The sequence below is a fragment of the Thunnus maccoyii genome, chromosome 2 (genome assembly GCF_910596095.1).
Source record: "Thunnus maccoyii chromosome 2, fThuMac1.1, whole genome shotgun sequence".
Classification (NCBI taxonomy): domain Eukaryota; kingdom Metazoa; phylum Chordata; class Actinopteri; order Scombriformes; family Scombridae; genus Thunnus; species Thunnus maccoyii.
Window position 1 is genome coordinate 12800852 of NC_056534.1, and position 21793 is coordinate 12822644.

At 39.0% G+C, this 21793-nt stretch overlaps 2 protein-coding genes across 2 annotated transcripts; both read right to left on the reverse strand.

Annotated features, from left to right (window-relative positions):
- Window positions 1-750: 750 nt before the first annotated feature.
- On the reverse strand, window positions 751-16727 carry klhl2 (kelch-like family member 2). The gene is made up of 15 exons (XM_042398621.1): window positions 16248-16727; window positions 11570-11689; window positions 11344-11450; window positions 11108-11229; window positions 9655-9817; window positions 9328-9437; window positions 9110-9226; window positions 7175-7324; window positions 6944-7061; window positions 5372-5569; window positions 5121-5222; window positions 4124-4252; window positions 3754-3894; window positions 3524-3667; window positions 751-2339 (listed from the first exon to the last, which is right to left on the reverse strand). The coding sequence occupies exons 1-15, from the start codon at window positions 16313-16315 to the stop codon at window positions 2311-2313; spliced, it is 1818 nt and encodes a 605-aa protein (XP_042254555.1). The 5' UTR covers window positions 16316-16727; the 3' UTR covers window positions 751-2310.
- A 1605-nt stretch (window positions 16728-18332) lies between these two features.
- med28 (mediator complex subunit 28) lies at window positions 18333-21401 on the reverse strand. Its single transcript, XM_042390281.1, has 4 exons — window positions 21200-21401; window positions 19130-19196; window positions 18925-19037; window positions 18333-18576 (listed from the first exon to the last, which is right to left on the reverse strand). The coding sequence occupies exons 1-4, from the start codon at window positions 21362-21364 to the stop codon at window positions 18373-18375; spliced, it is 549 nt and encodes a 182-aa protein (XP_042246215.1). The 5' UTR covers window positions 21365-21401; the 3' UTR covers window positions 18333-18372.
- Between the last annotated feature and the right edge of the window lie 392 nt (window positions 21402-21793).

A 21793-nucleotide genomic window follows, 5' to 3' on the forward strand; every position in this document is an offset into this window, starting at 1 on the left:
CCATTACAAGTAAAAGTCCTGCAAAGCATTAGCAGCAAAATATACTTAAGGTAGCAAAAGTATTCATCATGCAGCAGAATGACCTGTCTGTGATATATTGTTACATATTATATTATTATTATAATATTATTATTAACATGTAAGGAGCATGTGAGGAGCATTTTAAAGTTGTACCTCCTTACAACCACATTTTATATCTTTGTATAGTTAAGGCAGTAAAAATGCTTCATATTTTAGAGGCTGATCATATGAACTAACTACTAATTAAGTACTATAGTTGTCAAAGAAATGTGGTGGAGTGAAAAGTACAATATTTGTTACAATATTTCTCTCTGAAGTTACTAACTAATGTATAAAGTAGCATAAAATAGAGGCACTCAAGTCAAGAACTTAGCACAATACATGAGTAAATGCACTTAGTTACTGTCCAGCACTGCAAATCCCCTTTACTCCAATTAACTAAAGTTAATTCAAAGTTCCCAAATGAAGTCTAAACAGTGTAAAATTGGCAAAATTTTAAATTTAAATATTGTCATGTCAAAGATCAAGTTAAGAACAGTATTAAAGTGAACAAGCAAACAACACCAATATTCAGTACTTTTCTCAGTGCAACGGACACATTCCTGTCAATACAAAAAAAAAACAATTGATTTGATACCCAGCACTAATGGTGACATTTGACATGTTAATAAATTAGTCACTGAAAATGTATTTAAAAAATAAAAATAAATAAAAATCACACACAACACATTCCATTTCAACGTTTTACTGATTTGGCAAAGTTTTAAAAACAGATTATATAATTTCACAGCTTTAAATACAAGAAGCATATTTATTAATGATAATATAAAACAAGTAATGAAACATTTTCAAAGTCATTAGCCTACTTGACATTCCTCAATACACTGGACAAGAAACAGCGATACCAGTTACTATTATAGCAATTTTCAATATAGGAGGAGAGGGAAGAGAAAGAGACTGAAGAGAACAAAAATCAAGAGTAGGTTTGGTCACTTTCCAGAAAGAGAGAGAACAGATTAGTGATGTAGAGTAATAAAGAGAGACAGAAAGAAAGAGACATTTTAAGTTGGCACATTCATAGTACGTCAGGGTGTTGCAGTAGTTAATAGGGTTGCTACACCAAGGGAGAAGAGGGGGCCGTTGGAGGGTAAGAGGTTAGAGTCGGGGACCATGCAGTGAGTTCAGGCTGTTGTTGTCATTAGTGGTTACAACCACAGCAAACATGGCTGCCAGGTGACAGTAAAGCACTGATACTTCCAGCTGTTTTTCATCTCAAACAGCTTCTCTCTCTGTCAGTCAATGTTTTTGGCAACATGAAATTAGGCTTCTCCTTTACCAGAAGAGTTAATATTCCAGTGAAAGTTTGCTTTTTTTCCCCCCAGAAGAAACGTACATTATCATCTTTTGCTTCTCACGCGGCTGTTCTGAAACTCATGCGGGCTAACGCAACCATCACTGATCTAAAGTCGCTTCTCAAATGCATTTCCTTATCCCAGAGTCCAGCTGCGCTCTGTCCGATAACAGTACTAAAGGCATAACAGAGGAGAAGAAGAAGAAGAAGTGGGAAACGGGGTGTAATTTGACATTCAGGCACACTTGAACAGCCACGCTGCAACACTGTAAAGTCGAAGGTCAGACAGAGTGCGTTCATGCACCGTCGGACCAGGCGTCACCACACGAGAGACTCAGATGCACACAAACACACATGCTCACATGTGCAAGCAATGGAGCACCTTTAAATGCAAGCACACACACACACACACACACAGACAGACACACACACACACACACTTCTCGGGATGATAAAAACAAAGGAGAAACAAAGATTTCAGTCCAGAATGGTCCTTCTCGGCCTCCTTCCTCTCCTATAGATTAGATCAGTGGTCTCTCTCCGAGCCGGTTCATGTTAACATTACTAATGTTAAAGTAACTCTGCAGTTATAGTAGCTTCATATCAGTAGCATTTCACTGGCACTGCAGCGGTACACACAGTGGTGCTTCACACTGGTTTGTCCAGTCCACGCTGCAGTCCTGCCATGATGGCATTAAGACACGGGTTCAACCCCCCCCCTTCCCCTCGTTTTGTTACAGCTCCCCTGTTCAGGTAAGTGCAAAAATCTTCATCGTCGTCACCAACAACAACAACAATCTTGTCATTTTCTTCATCTTCGTCAGTGCCTGTGCTAATGCTGCCCAACATCGAAGCATCGGCATCATGGACAGATCCAAGATCAGTATTCAGCAGGAGAATACATTCTGCTCCGAATCAGTGGCAGGTGTCAAGAGCAGTCATAAGGGCTTGTCAATCACAGTCACACCTGTGGTAAAAAAAAACAAACAAAAAAACACATTATGTGATATAATGTTCATATATATCAAAATCAGAGCAAGTACTAACCACAACTGTCTGTGTTAATAGCAGCATTAGTATGAACATCAGTGGTAACTACAGGAATAGTTAATACTTGCAACAGCAATAATACCAACAGTATTATTTAAAGGGGACATATCATGCACATTTCAAAATCTATATTTTTAATCTGGGGCTCTACTGGAACATCTTAGCAGGATTTAAACTTCAAAAAACTCTTTATTTATCTTATACTGGCCCTTTATGCAGCCCCTCAGTTCAGCCTCTGTCTGAGACAGGCTGTTTTAGCTCCTGTCTCTTTAAGACCTCCCTCCAGATGAGTCGACTCTGTTCTGATTGGCCAGCTCTTGGAAGCTGCCCCTCGGCAGACATCCGCCAGCTGCAGAAGCAACGTCAACAAACCATGAAACAAATTATATTAGTAGGATTTCACTACTTTTTCTCGTTCTTTTACTTGAAATGTCAACTTCTCAAATACATCCCTACAGGTTTGAGCCAGAATCCGATCCGAAATATGAGAATGGACAACGTTAACAACATATGGAAAAACCTTAGCAACAACCTAAGCAACAAAGGCTACAGACAGCTGTTCTGCACCATCTGATGATACAGTTACTTAATCAACATAGAGCAGCAATCAGTGTATGTTTTTCTATAAAAAAAAATTTAAAATCTGCTGATATATCGTCACTGGGTTTTTGAAACTCTATATGTCTCTCCCTATATGTCAAAATAAATAAAATAAATAAATTCTGGTGTTGGGTTTGTACACTTTTTTTTCCAAAACAAAATCTCCTGATTAGCAGCAAGTTAGCCAAAGTTGTGCTAAGCAACATGGTCCTTTTGGTATAATTTGGTAAACGTGACTGTGTTCTGTTCAGTTTACTGATGTTACTGTATATGACTCCTTATAGCTGGACTGTATGGTTGACATCAGAATAACAACATTAATGAGAATATTTACATTAAGTAGTTCATGTTGTCTGTTTGCAATTATGGATTTTGACAACAGAATTCAGTAAAACAACACACACTATGATCATATTATATGATTCCACTGAAAGTTGATATGTTTGGATACAAAATGTTAAGTTAGCAGCGACTGTGTGTTCTCATGTGTTGCCTACACACCTGCATAACTGCGTCCTGTGCTCATGCAGGTCGGCAGTAGTGTCCACTTGTCCGAGTTTGGATTGTAGAACTCCACAGAGGCCAAATTACAGCTGCCATCATCTCCTCCCACCACATACAGTACGTTGTTTACAGCACACACACCTGAAATACACACAGAATGAAGATTAACTGAGGTCTTACAGCTGTGTGGAACATCTGACGTGTGGTGCACAAGCCATCTTTCTTACCTGCATTGCGGCGACACATGTTCATGTCAGCTACCTGTCGCCAGCTGTTGGAGGCTGGATCGTAAACTTCACAGCTCTTCCTCACCAAAGGGCCGTCATGTCCCCCCACAGCATAAAGTAAACCTTTTAACACACCGACACCTGTGGAAGACATCCGACAAAAGATAAATAAAACTAAATTGACAGTTTTTCAAAATCATTCACCTCAGCGAGTACAGTAGAACATGCATCAATCTCCTTTTCCTGATCTCTTCAAGTATGTGTTAAAGGTTGTGTGTTGTTTTGATGGATGAACTTTGGCTTAAATTTTAAAGGAATGTAGTCAAACATAAAAACAAAACCTAAGACACACACACACACACACACACACCTGCTCCACTGCGTCTCGTTCCCATCTCAGCAATGTAGCTCCATGTGTTGCTTTTCGGGTTGTAGGCTTCTACTGTACTCAGACATTGCCTGGTGGCTCCATCATAACCTCCAACTGCATACAGGATCCCTGAAAAACACACAAGGAATGTGTGTAATCTATAACTTAGAACGAGGCACAATGCTGGACAAAATAACAGAAAAACCTTAGAAAACAACACAGCAGCCTCGAAGTTAATACCAGTTTCATAATGTTAAGACTGTAAGTTGGGTGTTTGCTTTTGAAACCATATTATGTTGTGTATTTAAGCAAAATACTTAAACTGTCTTTCATTCTGTGTTGTTGAGGGTTTACTTGTGATCACTTTCATAAATTATTTTTCTTGTTTTTTTCATCATACTTTTTGATATTTTATCCTTCATCATATTACCTGATTTTTCAGTGTTTGTGAATAATATACCTGCAATTCAGACTAAGTCTTAATATAGAAAAAAAATAACACCTTCACTAAAATGAAAGAAAAATGCTTCACTGGATATTTGGAAAAAAACAAATCAGTTTCAAATTGCAATTTGGCCATTTTTATCTTCCCCACTGTGTTGCTCTACTTGCCCAAAACACTCTGGAAACATGCCTGCAAGAGCTATTCAGATTATTTAGAGATATAAACACTCTATTTTTAAGCATTTTTCCTTACTTATGTTATTGAATATCACTGACAAAATCAAAACTATAAAAGACATGGTCCAGTATTTAAAAAGTATCAATACCATAACACAATACTATCTAATTGCAATAATATGATATTGTATCAGGAGCTTCCTGTCTCTACAAACTATAGTTTCAACACCTCTGACAGTCAACAGAAAAAATATGGACTCTGCTAAAATTGTATTTACCGCAGGATTACTGAAAAGTATTGTAAGTGTTTCTGTTCTTTTCTCAACCTTCTGAATCTTAGCGCTGACTATAGTACTGAACTGGGAAATGTACTCACCATTAACAACGCCCACTCCTACACTGCTACGTCTGGTACTCATGGGTAACACATGGAACCACTCGTCTGTCTTAGCGTTGTACGCCTCAACTGTAGACAAACCTGCAAACACAATAAACAAGCATACATTTTATTATTTTCCATTTTTACAAACATTAATAGTCTGTAGCAACTCTTTAGCTCAGCCTCACTGATCACGGCAATCTAAAAATCACTTTTAAATTCACGACCGCACACAAAAACAACCATACCTGTGCTGCCATCAAAGCCTCCCACAGCGTACAGGAGTCCATTGAGCACAGAAGCACCAAGTGTTGACCGGCGGTCCTGCATGCTGCTCACACTCGTCCAGCGGTCCATCATCGGGTCGTAACAGTCAACCGTCCGCACGCGCAAAGAACCGTTGAAACCGCCAACTGCATACACACACCCGCCCACGTACACAACACCTGAAGACAACAACATAGGAGATACAAAGGTAAACAAAGATATCTCCAAAAAGACTCAGCAGCAGGTGTATGATGTTGAGGACAGAGCAGTGCAGATGACAGCTTTGTGCTTTCTTATAGTTTAATATTATAAAAAAGGAGTTCAGAACTAATTGTACAAACAAACCTGTAACATAGGAAGACACATGTTTTTTTCTTTCATGTGTCTTCACAGTGAGGCCTATCTATGGAAGATAATCAGGAGCGTGCCACCAGGGGTCGTGGTTAATGAACGAGACTGCAATACTCAGATCATAGCCACATTTAAATGTGCACAATACCAACAATACCTGAAATAGCAACGTCTCAGAATGTGGATTTTGAGTTTGGATCTCAGTGTAGCCAAGATCCAAAAAAAGAGTGACACATTTAATCTTTAATGTGACCAGACCTCATCCTAAAAATACTGAAACTTACCATATTCTGTAGCTACGTCCTACTTCCAGCTGGATGACAAACCGTGTGCAGTTTCCAATTTCTGAGAAATGCTCCCTTTTCATGTGAATTTGGAAGATTCAGCCAATGTTATCTGTTGCAGCCCTGAGTTTGCTACATTGTCCATTTAGACTGTTTGATCTTTTTAAAGGAGCGTTCAGGTCACACTTGTAAAGTTGAGAATCCTCATGTAATGAGACTGTATTTGCAAGCTATTTGCATCCAGGAGATCATCAGTGACGGGTAAATATACCACCTTAACTAATGAATGGCCACTGCAGGGTGTAAATAATGGGAGACAAGCATTAACTCCACTGGCCTCATTAGCAGCCTGGATAATGGCGGGGTATCTTTCACGTTTTTTCATATTAAACCCAATGTAATACCTGAGTTTCAGTTAATATACTACTTTTTTCAATACCTTACTCTGAGAAATATTTTTCTTTTTTTTTTTTTCATTTAACAAAATACACCAAACATTGTACAAAGTCGTACAAGAACTTTAATTAAATAAAATTATGGCAAAATTAACAAAAAGAATCAGATCAAACAATCAGTAAAGAAGAGCAGGAATCTGACCAAGAATTTGATGACCGCATTTGGTACTTGACAGTTTTTGATAATCAATGCTACAGACACATTTTGGTCGGAGACAAAAAAAGTACTGAGGTTCAGCATTCAGCCCTAGCCTAAATCTGTTGTTATTTACAGATAAAATTAAGTTATGTGAATATTTACCACTAACTTAGTACACTTTTTGCCAGGAAATGTGGGTATTGTGAATCTTGTGTGATCCTCCTTCAGTTCAGGTCCTCTGAACTGAAGGAAACACCCTCATGGGTCACCTCCTTCAGAGGCTCCAGACTGAACTGTGATGCAGTTTATGTTATTGTTTCCTACCTGCTCTGCACCTCCTGGTAGGAAGTTCAGCCACCTGGTACCATCGCTGCTCCTCAAAGTCGTAACATTCAACACTCCGGATGGCCTTGGGAGCCTGTCCTCCAACCACTACCATCACCTGAACACAACCAAAACAGCAGTGTCAATAATAAATAAACAGATTACATATCAATAAATGCTTTTCCTCTTCAACTCTGCTGTGGAGACTCTTAGTATTGACTGTGTTCATACCTTAGGACAGCAGGCTGGAGTCCTCATACGTGTGCGTGCAGTCTTCATCAGAGCTCTCTGGTCAGCTGGGAGCAAGTGATACTTCATGGCCTCGATCAGGTAGTCTTTACACGCGCTGCTATTCTTAATCAGAGACTCCTCCTCCACCCGCTAACACAACCAAACAGTGAGAGAAGAACCAATCAGCCAAACAGGATTTACAAAGTTTTATATTCTGACACATAATGATCTGAAATCTGACGACCAAAACCTTATTCTACTTACATTTTACCTGACCAAATAGGTTACATATGATATATCTATGTTACATTCAGTGGCACACTGGGGTTTCTAGAGGTGGGGGAGTACCTCATGTTTTTCCTGAAAAGACTAAATGCTTGATTGTCAAACTTTGGACTTCATAAAATCCTATTTTACCCCAAAATAATCAAATCTCAGTAACATCAGCTGCTCATGAAAGTCAAAACTTTCAACACAGGCACGGTAGAGGAATTAAATAAGCACCCATGTCGAACAGGTGGCGACATCCATGTACTGAGAGTTTAATTTGACTCCTACAAGATACAACATGAAGAACAACGAGCCTCTGAAATTTAATTTTCAGGAGTTTGGGATTTTTTTTTCCTACATCATTAACAACAAAATGACCTTTCCTAATAAGTGAAGCACTGTCCACTTTCACTACATCACCAATAACATCCTGTAGTGTGTATTCATGGATTATTTTTCACATAAAGCCAAGTTCAAATCTCCCACAGTTGTTTTTGTTAGCAAAGAGAGCAAATCAGTCCAACAACACACATACAAAACATTCTTGTCATAACCACCTGTTGTCTGTGAGAGTGAAGCAACTGCTAAATTCCTTCTGTCAAATGAAGAAAAACATTTAGCTTGGCTCTTCTTGCTTATATCTGGGTGTTTGAGCTCCTCTGACATCCAAAAATTAACAAGAGGGGAATGATTAAAAATTTAAGTCCTGCTTCCTCCTTCCTCCAATGCTGCCTGGTGTTATGGTACTACGTGCTTGTATATACATAATGATAATAATTCTCAGGGTTACAGTATATTATATTACATCTCATGAGTTACCTCTATATTTTTATCCATGTTTACATTTTGTTCCACGTGCTCCACATTTCTCCAATTTTTAACACTTCCTGACTGACATGCTACTACTGTAGTTCCTGCATTTCACATACTTCAGTAAGATTGCATCTTACATTTTACACCAAACCATCAGAGCAACAGAGAAGATAATCTATACCTGTCACATATTTTCTTTTCTTGTCGAGGCCATTACCCTGTGACAGGGAAAGCTATTGTGCAGCAACAAACAAAACTAAGACAAAACCCTACAAAACAGAGGTTAGTGAACCAGGATATTCACCAATACAGTAGCCTGGTTTCAGATGTCTCAATCTCTGTTCTTGCTCAACAACTCACTTGGTGAAAAAATTCTGTGAAACAAAGCCACAATTCAGTTTAAGTGTCAAGCTACAGATAAGAGTTTATTTGACTGAAAATGTTCATGTCATAAATATAGCAAACAGTCAAATGAGCAAATACAATCTGTAAACTTCATTTGGTATTGGTGTGAGCTGCACATGTGGTGATGTTTTTGCCATCTCATCCCCGTTTCAACAAAAAAACTAGTCGGACAACTCCTGTAAACTGGATACGTAGCAACATATTGCCTTTGCTGCATGCTGGCAAACACAGAGACGGATGATGAGTTTAAGCTGCCTGGGTGTTCAAATATTTATGCCACTAAAGCAGCACAGTTAAGAAACCTCAGTCATGGTTGTACTGGAGTCAAAACACCCAGTACTTGTGATCTGGGCAGAGACATGAGCCAAGAGAGACTGATCTTCCTGACAGCAGGTGACCTCGAGTGTTCTGCCTCCATCAAGAACATGCAGATGCAGACAAACATACCTGCACCAGGTACTCTCTGGAGAGCAGCGGCAGACGGACGTGTTCCATCAGGTGAGCCAAGTGTTCCTGGCGGACGTCTTTATCGTGGTTGACCCAAGCTATTACTGCCTCAAAAACCTGCACGACAATGTACACACACGCACACACACACACAGACTTTAAGCACATTAGGTACAATTATATCTGTGTATACTGAGCAGGGGTGAATGTGTGTGTACCTTCTCCTCTGTGGGGATGGTGAGTTTGTCGCTGGCGATCAGGCTGGACACTTGCTCCATTCCCAAATTGAGGAACTCTTCACTTCCAACAACTTCAGTGAAATGTTGTTCTGCAAACAAAAAGCATAATGTGTAACTACTACTTCATGACTGCAGCTATTTTCCATAACCCTGTTTCTCTCTCTACATTTTTCATTAATTAAACCTGCTCTCATTCTGTCTCCTCCACTGTCCCACATCCTCCAGGACACACACAAACCAATTTTAGTAAAGCAATAAGAGCTGTCACACTCACACTCACACACACAGAGTTTTGCACACACAAACCTGCGTAGCTGTTGGCCTGTGCAAGGAGCTGAGAGCAGGCGTGCAGGTCGGCGAATGCTCGTATTCCCAGACAGTTGGATGGATGAAGCTGAGAGCTCAAGAAGTCACAACAAGCCTTTTTCACCTCGTTCAGCTGGAGCAGTCCTGCTGCAGGCAGCAACGCCTGTAAAACAAACACACAGTGTCCTGCATTATGTGATATGTTTAGTACTATATGATACAGCTGAATGCATTTTAAGGATTGGCCTGATATGTAGAAACAACTTCTTCATGTCATTATTGCTACAGTTTCCTTGAATGAAAAAATAAAAAGTCTACTTGAGGCTGCCACTGTAGGAAGACCTCTCTGTTAAATGCATGTGTGTGAGCACGTGATCACTATTTATCAAGTGAAATAAACAGATACTTTTAATCTATTTTGTGTGTTTATTTGCACTGCAGTGATCTGATTATTCTGTCATCTCAGCAGCAATCTGATGTCAGCAACATCAACATGAACATGAAAACAAGATTCCCATTTTTTGATTAATCTAGTAAATATAACCCAGCAACACTTCTGCTGTAAAAAGCCTGATTACTTGACCATGTATGCAAAGCTGTGTTTTAAAATATGTCCTGTGCAACGAAAAGATCTGTGCAGGAAACGTACAGTCATGTTGGAAAGGAAAAAGGATGTAACCTCTTTCTGTGCTCTCTTTCTCTGTACTACACAGTCATTTGTGATGAATGAAATGACACAAGAGGGAATAAAGACGTCTCACTTTCTTATCTGCAGTCTATTTTTGTTTACCCGATGACTTGCTTTAAAAAGGTTCCCTGAAATGGGGATGACATAATTTCAGTTGGGAGGGACATACAGCAGATAGTTAGGGATCAATCTTAAATGTAAACCAGTGGGTTTGACTATCAGTTATGAAGAGAAAGGAAGTTTTATTTAATAGGACGGGAAGAAAAGAGGGATTCTTCAAAAATTTGTATTGACTTCAATGTTTGGACCTTTAGGATACACCTGCTAGTGCAGCGTGAGGTCACTACAGAAGATGTTTTCCAGGACAGTCAAGTGACAATTTCATGGCATCGTTAAAGATGTCTGATCAGGATTTTTATGAGGGGCTGCTGCAGTATTCTGATAACTGATGTAGTGTAATCAGACTAATGCAACACAGATTAATGTTATTTAATATCATCCTTTAACCTCATGCAAAGTCATATGTTAATGTCGTATATGTAAACACAGTCTTTAGTATTTTTCAGTGGTCATATGGGCAACTGACTGTTGTTTTAAGACGGATTTGAAAGATTGTGAACCTGTCCTTTAAAGTTAAACAGATTTGGTTGTGTTTCTAATGACCAGTGTGACACTGAAAATGTTGTGGGAGTCTGCTCAATGTGATAATAGTCTGTAGTTATTAAGATAATGCATGTATGTGAGTATAAGTGTGTGTGTGTTTACCTGCACGTTATCCTCAGTGACCTGTATCTCTGCTGTGTAGATGTAGTCCACCAGAAGTCCCAGAGTCCAACCATCCATCTCCTTTATCCTGACTCGTTTCGCTCTGCTCTCTGCCATCTCCCCTGAGGGCAAACACGCGTCCATCACCACCGAAGAGGTTATTATTGTATGTTAATCAGCATTAAAGAACAAACAAAAGGAAACTAAAACACGGGCAGCCTGATCATTATCCCTACCTGTGAACATAGCATGGAAGTAAGGGCTCCCTGCGGCGAGAACCACTCTGTGAGCAGCGATCTCTACATCCTCTGCCACGATGGTCACGTCACACAACAAGCTCTGGCTGTACACACGTGTGTGAGACGGAAACAAAATGAGAGAGGGAGAAAATATAAGTGTGGATGGTAGCGCACAGAGGATTTGGGGATGATGAGAAAACAGAGAAATGAAGAGAGAATTTACCTGCGCAGCTCGTTCATGACTTTGAACGCCTTCCTCATGTGCCGAGGGTTGAGAGTGACGGGACCTTGCCTCTCGACTCCGTCTTCTTTGTCCAGAGCGTGTGGACAAAGTCTAGTGCACCTGAGACAGACGGGACAGACACACATACGTTAAGCAAGCACACAAACATGCACAGATATAAACAGAGAATAACTAAGTAGTAGTGCATGTCTAGATTACTGAGGACAGATGTAGGACTGTTGCTTTCTTCTACATACAGGAGGTTGGCAATAATGTTATAATACACTACGAGGTGTCGTCATATATGAATGTCTGTTTCTTTAACAGAACATCTCGGAGTTTATTATTGTTCATATACGATGCCCACTTTAAAAAATAAAGTGGGCAGTGTTCAGATGAAACCATTATGGTTACGTCTGTTGCACCAGTTGGTTGGTTTAACTGTTGGCGAGGAAGAACTGTAACAATTAGTAAATACTGTTGTTATTGGTGCCTTGAGTTTATTATACCCTGATTTAAAGGCTCAGGAGATGAGCAGGTCGTCTACCAATCAAAAGGTCGGTAGTTCGATCCCCGACTCCTCCTGTCCACATGTTGAAGTGTCCTTGGTCAAGACACTGAACCCTAAATTGCTCCCGATGGTTGCATCAGCACCCTGCGTGGTAGCTTGCTGCCATCGGTGTGTGATTGTGTGTGTGTGTGAATGGATGAGTGAGCAGCAGAAACATTGTAAAGCGCTGTTGATAAACGCAGCCATTTACCATTTAAAGGGTTGGTTCACCCAAATTACAAAAACATATTTTCCTCTCTCTGTAGTTATGCAGAGAGTTTTGGTTTTATTTGTCCAAATATTGAGATGTCTGCCTTTAGAGTTGCAAACTAAAGATTATTTTCATTTATATCGATTAATCTGCTGATTTTTTTTCTATTAATCGATATAATGTCAGAAAAAAATCGAGAAAACACCTGTTATAATTTCTTAGCTCAAGGTGACATCTTCAAATGTCTTGTTTTGTCAGATCAACCGACAAAAATCCACATATGGCACAGAAAAGCTTCTGATTCTCACACATGAGAAGCAGCAACCATTAAATATTTGGTATTTTTGCTAAAAAATTAAAAACAATTATTTATTAAATAGTTGGTGATTATTTTCTGTCCATCAGCTAATCGATTAATGGACTCATTGTTGCAGCTCTAGAAAAATGACTTATAATTTCCCAGAGTCAAAGGTGACATCATCAGATGTCTTGTTTTGTCTGACCAACAATCTAAACTCCCAAAATATTCAGTTTACTCCCATAAATGACAAAGAAAAGCATTAAATTATCATATCTGAGAGGCTGAAACCAGCAGATTTTTGGCATTTTTGCTTAAAAGAATGACTGAAACTGTTAATCAATTATCAAAATATCTGCAGATTAATTTCCTGTCAATCAACTAACAGATTTATCGATTAATCATTGAAGCTCTGCTCCAACACAATGGAGATTAATGGAATTTTGTTTGCACCTCTCACAGCATCACAACAGGTGAGAAAGTATGTTAATATAATTTGGGTGAACCCACCCTTTAAACTGTTTCATGGATATTTTTTGAGGTGTCTCGAGCACCTGCGAGCCAATCAGAAATCTCATGCATAATGGCGTTATCTATCAGTCATTGTATCAATTACAAACACAGCTTCAATGTGGGTGCATCGCAGCAGGTTGAATGTCAGTTTGCAGCATTTGTCACCTATAAAGAGTTCAAACTGCAGGCGCACTAGTGAAAAATCTAATTGTTTTGAATATGTTAAAGCATGTGTACATAAAAATTCTTACGATAAACACCAAACATGGACAAACTACATAAAGAAAAAGAGGTCACAAGTTGACAAAGATATGATTGATTAGTATATGACGAATGCTGCTCTGGCATGAACGTGAGTCGACACTGTAGCTGCGTTTAAAACTGTGATTTACTTCACGGTTAAAAGTGTCAATTCACTCATTCATTCAGTTACAAGGGAAGTTTCTAGCCATGTGGTTTTGGTTTTGAGGACACAGATGTCTACAGTATGTAAAATATTATATCAGAAATATTAGAAACACCTCTCAGTATAACAAAAATAATTCAAGAGTACCACAAACTCCAGGCTCCAAAATGACCATATAGTTGAATCAACACCTCTACAAGACACTTTCAACAAAAACTGACAACTATACTCTTAATGAAGGTAGGATTTATTACATTAGACTGTGAAGGTGGATCTACTGTGGGCCCTGGGGGAAAAAATGTTGTTGGGCTCCTATCGACCCCGCAACCCGACCCCTCTGTGCAGTGTTTATGCACCCTTTCTCTTCACCCAAACAGCCCAGCTTCTGTGCACATCTATTAGTTTGAGGTAATTTGATTAAACACGTCTTTATATAGGAATATGCACCGTGAGAGCACAATGTAAACTGATAACTAAGGACTTAAGATGAGATTTTAGAGGAGAATAGCTAATAATGCAGGACTGGCTGTAGTTGATTTTGTACTTAAGTGGTGCAACAAATTAGCAATTAATCAAATTACTAAAACCAATTGACACACTTGAACCTGGAGCTTTTGGGGTCCCTGAGACAGTTGTAATAAAGTGACCACTGGGTGTAAACTTGAATTTAGAGATGTTGAACATTTTTAGCTAATCAAACAACAAGTACACAAAAATTAGTAACTAATACTTGGCCTCTCTCTATCATACCTAAAACCACTGGTGGAAAGTAACTATTCTACTTACTGGTACTTCTGGTTTCATTTTACACCAAACCAAAAATAACCTTTATTATTGTCCAGGTCTACATTTTAAAAACAGATAATATATCTCAAGAGATTTCCTAGTTACATTTAGATTAAATAAATACTTTAACTACATTTATTTGGCAGCTGTAGTTTAGAACTGCAATGGTTAGATGATTAATCGATTAGTTGTCAACTAATGAATTACTCGCCAACTGTTTTGATAACTGATTAATTGTTTGGAGTCATTTTTTAAGTGCCAAACTCCTCTGGTTCCAGCTTGTCAAATGTTAATATTTTCTAGTTTATTTAGTCTTCTGTGTAATAAACTGTGTAGTAAACTGAATATCTTTGAGTTGTGGACTGTTGGTTGAGACAAAACAAGACATTTGAAGACGACATCTGGGGTTTTGGGAAACAGCAATCGACTTGTTTCACCATTTTCTGACATTTTATAGACCAAACAACTAATCAATTAATCAAAAAAATAATCAGCAGATTATTCGATAATGAAAATAAATCATTAGTTGCAGCTCTACTTTAGTTACTTTAAAAAAATAAGATTATACATACAAAACATACAATGTGCTCATAAAATATGATGCTATGTTATAGATTAAACTACACTACAGAATATAAAATAGTTAAATTAGCTCCACCTCAACCAACTATGACAGTAAAATGCTACTCACACATGAATGTACCAGTAATAACAATGATGTAATAATCCAATATGTAATGTATAAAACTGCACTGAGAACTTAAGTCTTACTTTAAGTACTTACATTTTGCTGATTATACTTTAACATTTCTTTTCTGAAATTTCTAATGTGTAGTTTTTCTTCATGTATGTAACCAAAAGTATTGTGTATGTTAACTTATCTCTTTTTTACAACTAGAAAGATAGAAAAAGGAAGACAAACGCAGACAAAATAAACATGAAACCCAAATAGATCAGCCATGGTTACAAATGTTAATTGTCAAAGAAGGGCGTCTACAAAACCAGTATCTTGAAATTTATACACCAGTTAGTCCATAAGCATCTTGAACTGTGTCATAAATCATCCATTTCTTCCATTTATTAACAAAAAACATTTTCTCTCACTCTAAGCTGATCTGGTCATTTTTTTAATCAAAGTATAAATCTCTCAGATAATTCCCAACTATTGTTCTATAATAGGGGGTTCAGTCTTATACCAATTTCTTGTTATTACCTTCTTGCTTGTGATCAGTAATACCTTAGCTGACATATCTTGTCATTATCAGTGACACAATCGTTTATATTTCCAAGACACATAACTTTGCATTCCTTAGATACATGCACATTCTCCCAAAATTAGTGTAATTTAAGACAATCGCAAAAAAATGTGTTTGCCTCTCTATTCCCATATACTTTCACATACATGCATTTTAATGGGGGACTTTAACTTGTAATGTAGTATTTTTGCAGTGTAGTATATTACAACTTTAATACTTCCTCCATCACTGCACAAAACACACCAACAACATGCAACCAACGCATCCAACACGTACATATGATTATGCTGCTCATGGCAAAATCACGTGGCCCTTGTTTGCTGTCACAAACACACCCACACACACATACACATGGCCGCATAGCAGTTAACACACACACACACAACATCCTCCAAACAAAAACACCTCCGTTATCCCAACAATCTTGATGTTACAACATGATCCGGCTGCTGTTGCTGTTGCTGCGGCGGCGGACAGGCTCGGTTATCTGTCCCCGACCAGCGAGCAGCCACACCGGCTGGCCGCTGTCTCTGTCAATGCGGCACCATCAGTCAAGCAGCCACTGGGGAACGTCAACACACACACACACACACACACAGAGAGAGAGAGAGAGAGAGACAGAGAGATAGATAGATACACACTGTTTTTTTGCACTTACAGCGGATGACTGTCCATGATTCCGGTGTTTTTCAGAGGCTGAAAACTTGGCCCAGCGGCATGCACCATTCCATATCCACAATGTCGTCTTTTAATGGGTCTAAATTCAAGCGTGAATCACGGCGATCATCTGTCCAGAGGCGGCGAGACGGGCTGACGGCAGACCCATTAAAGCAGCCTGTTTCATATAAATACACAGCCCGACTGCGGTGACACTCAGTACAAACACGTTGCGATCCAACCCGGCTGTTGTACCCAGCGGACTGCTTCTTCTGTCGGCTGAAAAAACGCGCAGGAAAGCCGTTGACAAAGTGGGTTTATTTTTATTCTGCTGCTTTCCCCCCCCGCAACCCCTCCTCCTCCTCCTCTTCTTCTTCCCTCCTGGGGTGTATATGGGTGCGAGAGGCGGACGGACAAGGCTACCTGTTATTTTCCAATCGCTGATTAAAACGCACAAACAAGGACATGTCTGTAAAGATGGTCCTCCGAGCAGCCAAGGCGTCCCGCAAGAAAGCGCTGTCTCCCTCTAGCTGTGGAAGACTGAGCGGGGAGGAGCCGCCTGCTGTCAGGCGAGGAGGGGGGGCTGACCAGGCAGCAGTGGTGGAAGAAGTACTCAGACCCTTTAATTCAGTAAAAGTACAAAAGTAGTATACAGCAATGTATAAATAGTCCATTACAAGTAAAAGTCCTGCATGAAAATAGGTATGAGCAGCAAAATGTACTTGAAGTATTAAGATGAAAGTAGTGGTTTGGTCCCTCTGACTGATATATTATTGTGTATGACATCATTAGATTAGATATATTATTATATATGACATCATTGGATTATTAATATTGAAGCATCAGTGTGTAAGCAGCATGATGATTAATGAGAGAGGAAAGAAGAAAAAAGCAAAGTTCTGATACACAAATCTATTTTCAGATTTTGGACTTTTTCTCTAATCTCTGATCATTCGAACAAATTTTATTGAAATGAAACCATGTGAGAAGTTTAGAAGGAAAAAAAAACATTATTTGGTGGAGCTGTTAATAAATCACAGACATCTGATATGTGACTCCGACTACACACTGCCTTTTTGTAAGACGTCAAAAAGGTTGGAAACCACTGGTTTCATCTTTAACATTGTGTTGTATTTTAAAAGCTTGTTATATTATCCATTGTGTCAAATCTTCATCTGAAAAGTATCTAAAGCTGTCAAATAAATGTAGTGGTGTAGAGAGTATAAAGTAGCATCAAATGGAAATACTCAAGTAAAGTGCAAGTACCTCAAAATTGTACTTAAGTACAGTAAATGTGTTACTTTCCAACACTGGAAGTTAGACATGATGGAAATAAAATATGTTACAGTTATAGGATAATAAGTCAAAATGTTTCACTTTCTTCACTTGAGTTACTAAGTCAAATATACTTTTTTATTTTGAAAATAGAGAAAGTAAAAATTGTGACTCATCATTTTGACTTAAAATCACAGTTGTTGTTGTTTTTTTTTTTACACACTATCAAGATCAGAGACCCCTGGTTTGCAAAAAGCTTTGTCCCCAGAGAAGATTTTTGCCTGGCTGTAACATCAGTGGACAGACGAGAGCTGTGAATCTGAGTAGAACAAGTCTGTTCTGGTGTGAAGACGCTGAATGCATTAGAGACAACAGGCTGTCAGGCAGCTCAGTCTTGGCTTAGAAATAACCCTGAAGACATTGTTAACTGATCTTCATGTGTAAAACTGGTGGAATGCTCCTTTAAATTCTACAAAGAGCTTAACTGTATTTTAAATCCCAACAAAATAATGCACTGTAATACAAGAGAAAAACATAAACAAGTCCAGATTCAAAAGACTAACAAAAGTTTATTTTATTTTTACAGTAAAAAAAAAAGTCAGCAAAAGAAAATATTTACACAAATCAAAATACTGAAAAAAGTTGAAGTAAAACAATCTGTATCATGATTTTCCCTCAGAAAACTATTCTCCAGTTCATAACAGAGTGTTAAGGTATCGTCACATTACGCTTCCATCCTGCGAATATTCACTCCGTCTGCCGTTCACTTCAATTGAAGCTCACAGTTTGTGATCACTCTGCTTAATATTCATTTATAAACAGAAGATTAATGTGACTGTACCTTTAGTGTGTTAATTTGGTTTTAAAGGGGCAGGGGGCAAACTAGCCGAGGCCTGCTCCAAGAAGGCCAGCGGTCCAGGAGGAGGAAGGTCTGAAGGTTTGCGATGCTGAACGCTCACATCCTCCAGAACTTGTTGCCAGTGGTGCAGTTTGGTTAAATGCTTCTGAACCAGTAATTCTTTCCTCTGTAGCTCGTTACGTAACTCTGACACATCCTGGAGTGAGAAGGGAAAAAAAAACGTACGTGAGAAGAGAGAAGGCGTATTAACACGTGGATAGAAACAAATATTATGTCGACCCTGACAGTGATTCACTAATGCAAGTCAAAGAAAAAGGGGCAATACCTGTTGCCAATAAGAAGTTTAAGATCTGTAAAGTGACAGAGGTTTTAAGCATGAGGGGAAAACATTACATACTGTTTTTGTGTTTATGTATTTGTGATAATAGGTGCTGAGACAGATCGAAAGAGTGAAAACCTACAAGAACATATACATTTGGAAATGCGGTGGGGACACTTCAAACGACAGAGAAAAGTGGGAATTCAAGTCAGTGTAATAATTCACCTCTTTCACCACCTGCTCTGGTTTCTGCACAGATAACTGAAGTCGTTTCTGTAAGAAGAAGCACTCTGTCTGTCGAGCCACGTCCAGGAACTTTTGTATGCACTGGTCCACACCTGCAATCAACAGACAAAAAAGGTGTCAATATACAGACTACAATACAAGATAAATTAACATGAACAACAACGAAATACCAGACTTCACTCACCAGTTCGAATCTCCTCCTGGTCGGTCCCATTAACATAGTCTTGGCTCACCAGAGATGCAAAACATGCCTGAAGAATGAACACAGAGAGAGACATTAGTAAATTTGCCTTTTTCTGGATGAGTGGTTAGAAATCCTTCTCTTTGGGGACCTAAATGAACAAATGAGAGTAGTCCCAGAGACCAAGCTGTGTTAAATTTAGTTTTTCCATGAGAATCTTTTTCCCCCCTTCCCATCAGCTTTCTAGCCAAAGTCAAAGCATAGAGAAACAAGCTCTGAGAGAAAGAAACCACAGATTGATCCGTGACTTCATAGACCACATAGTTTGGAGTGTGATATAATCATTTGTAGGACTGAGGAAATTTTGAATGACACCCACATTGGTCTAAACAATACCATAAAACCAAGATTACATATCAAATGACTTTCAAAGACTCAAAATGATGGACTACTTTATCTAAAGTACATAGACACCCATATGTGGTTGTTGAACATCTAATTTCAAAGTTTGTTTTCCAGTTCGATTCCATTTCTCAAGTTGCGACTTTGTTTCCTAATCCAAACACAGATGGTAGCTGGTGGCTACGTGGATAGGAAACAGAGCTGCAACTTGAGAAAGGGGTTAAAATTCTGTTTTTTTTAAATCATGCAGCAGACGGAATATTTTTTTTATCCAGATGGTTAGAAGAGTCTTTGAAGCTTGTGGAAATACCCTCAGAACAATAGTAAGTGTTGTTATACGCCTTTCTGGGATTTTCCAACATCGCTGAGTATTTATCTTTTAAGGAAATGGCTGCTTAGCTCTGTGACTTCAATATAATGTTAATAAACACTCACAGAGCGCTTTATTAGGAACACCTGTGCAATCTAATGCAATCCAGTAGAGCAGCTCTGCCATAACTTCTACTTTTATGAAGCTTATACGTTTTCAGTTGTTTCTTACATCAGAAAGGTGATAATTCGACTTTATGTTTATCATTGAGGTCATAGTGGGTGGTGTTTGTGTACTGGAGTGCATTATATTGAAAAGTGTTCGTAATATTTTGACCCCCACATGTATGTTAATGTGGTGGACAAAATATTAGGAACACCTTTCAATATTATGTAAATTAAAGAGTACGGTCTAGACATGCTCCATGTGAAAAGTGCCCTGAGATGACTTTGTTGTGATTTGGCGCTATATAAATAAATTGGAATTGCATTGAATTGAAATGAATATAATGCATTCCAGTACACCACCTCTATTGCCAACTACGACCTCCATAATAAACATAAAGTAGAATTTATGGCATAGCTGTGGCACAGGTGGTCCTGGTGAAGTGCTCACTGAGTGTATGAGAGGCAGAAACTGAAGCTTTGTTACTGTGTGCTGTAGCATTAAGATTTTCATTAATTGGAAATATGAAGTGTGTCCCAAATCACGAAAAACAACCCCAGATCAAAAGTACACAAAAGTACGTGGACAAGGGTGTCGGGAATACTTTTGGCCAGGTATATAATATGATTCCTACTGTATATAACATAGTAAATGGGTATAATGGGTTGTAGCATCACAAGTAAAGGAAATCAGATGTACAACCATGTTATTGTTATGATATTTAATGCTATACTGGGTTTAGTAATGTCAGATTACATACAGCCAGCGAGGCTTTGTCAGCTATCAATCACAGATACATACTGTCTTGTTTTTGATGTCTGGATTAAGAGGGGAGAGACTGACTACAGAGGAGTTCAGGAGATGGAAAAGGAGCATGGAGGAGAGTTGTAAACTGTGGGGTTAAACGTTATGGAGCCTCAAGTATGAGCCATAAACTAAGTTGCTGAGTTATCACTTAACGCTAGCACTAACGTTAGCTCATTTATTTTAACGTCTACAGACAGTGCATTGTTTCCTCAATAAAGCCGTTGCGAAACAAGAAAAGTGTTTGAAAGCTTTCATATATTGAGAGGCTGTAGTATTTTTCCAAAACCAGCTAAGGAGGCTTTAAACTTCACCCAAGCTAGAGAACTGTTAAATGAGCTAACAACAGTTAGCACACACAGCTAACAGCAGGTAGCTCATTAGCTTCCTACCTCGAAGGAAGCCTCCAGTTCATCCACCAGCGTGTTGCTCCCCGGGCTCCTGGCAGCGGTACCGGGGAAGCTTGGCTGGCCTGGTCCACCAGGACCCCCTACGGGATGTGCAGTAGGCGGCTGCTGACCGGGAAACATCCCACTCATAGACGATGCCATTTTCATCTGTTTTTTCCCCGTCTAGCCGGTTCACGCATGCGCACACGGCCGGATATTACTGCAAGCCAATTTTTTTTTCCTAGGATGGCGAAGTCATGACCCGCCCTATTCTGCCTCTGATTGGCTAGTATCGTTATCTTCGTTGGTTGGGTTGGTTAGTGTTTAGGCATGAGGAGTGAGACTGGTTAAGCCAATGGTTGGCCCGTGGGCCAAATCTGGCCCTCCAGCAAATATATTTGGCCCCCAAATGGAAGCAGCAGTTTTTACTTTAATAGTTTATATCACAACTTTTCATCACAATTGCTGCACTATTTGAACAGTGCATGCTGCTGAAATAAGTCTAACAAACCGACCAAAATTAAATTTTAATGCATGAATTCTAACACTAGCAGGAACTTTCCCTAGGGACTAAGAACCTTTTGAATAACAAACAAA

Excerpts from the sequence above, each read along its gene's own strand:
- klhl2 (XM_042398621.1), bottom strand. The coding sequence starts at position 16,315 with ATGGTGCATGCCGCTGGGCCAAGTTTTCAGCCTCTGAAAAACACCGGA. Across the intron at positions 7,325-9,109 it reads CCAGAGAGTACCTGGTGCAG|CGGGTGGAGGAGGAGTCTCT; the intron begins GTATGTTTGTCT and ends TGGTTGTGTTAG. Across the intron at positions 3,895-4,123 it reads AACGAGACGCAGTGGAGCAG|GTGTCGGTGTGTTAAAAGGT; the intron begins GTGTGTGTGTGT and ends TGTCTTCCACAG.
- med28 (XM_042390281.1), bottom strand. The coding sequence starts at position 21,364 with ATGAAAATGGCATCGTCTATGAGTGGGATGTTTCCCGGTCAGCAGCCG. Across the intron at positions 19,197-21,199 it reads AACTGGAGGCTTCCTTCGAG|GCATGTTTTGCATCTCTGGT; the intron begins GTAGGAAGCTAA and ends TTCATTCTTCAG. Across the intron at positions 19,038-19,129 it reads CCAGGAGGAGATTCGAACTG|GTGTGGACCAGTGCATACAA; the intron begins GTGAGTGAAGTC and ends TGTTGATTGCAG.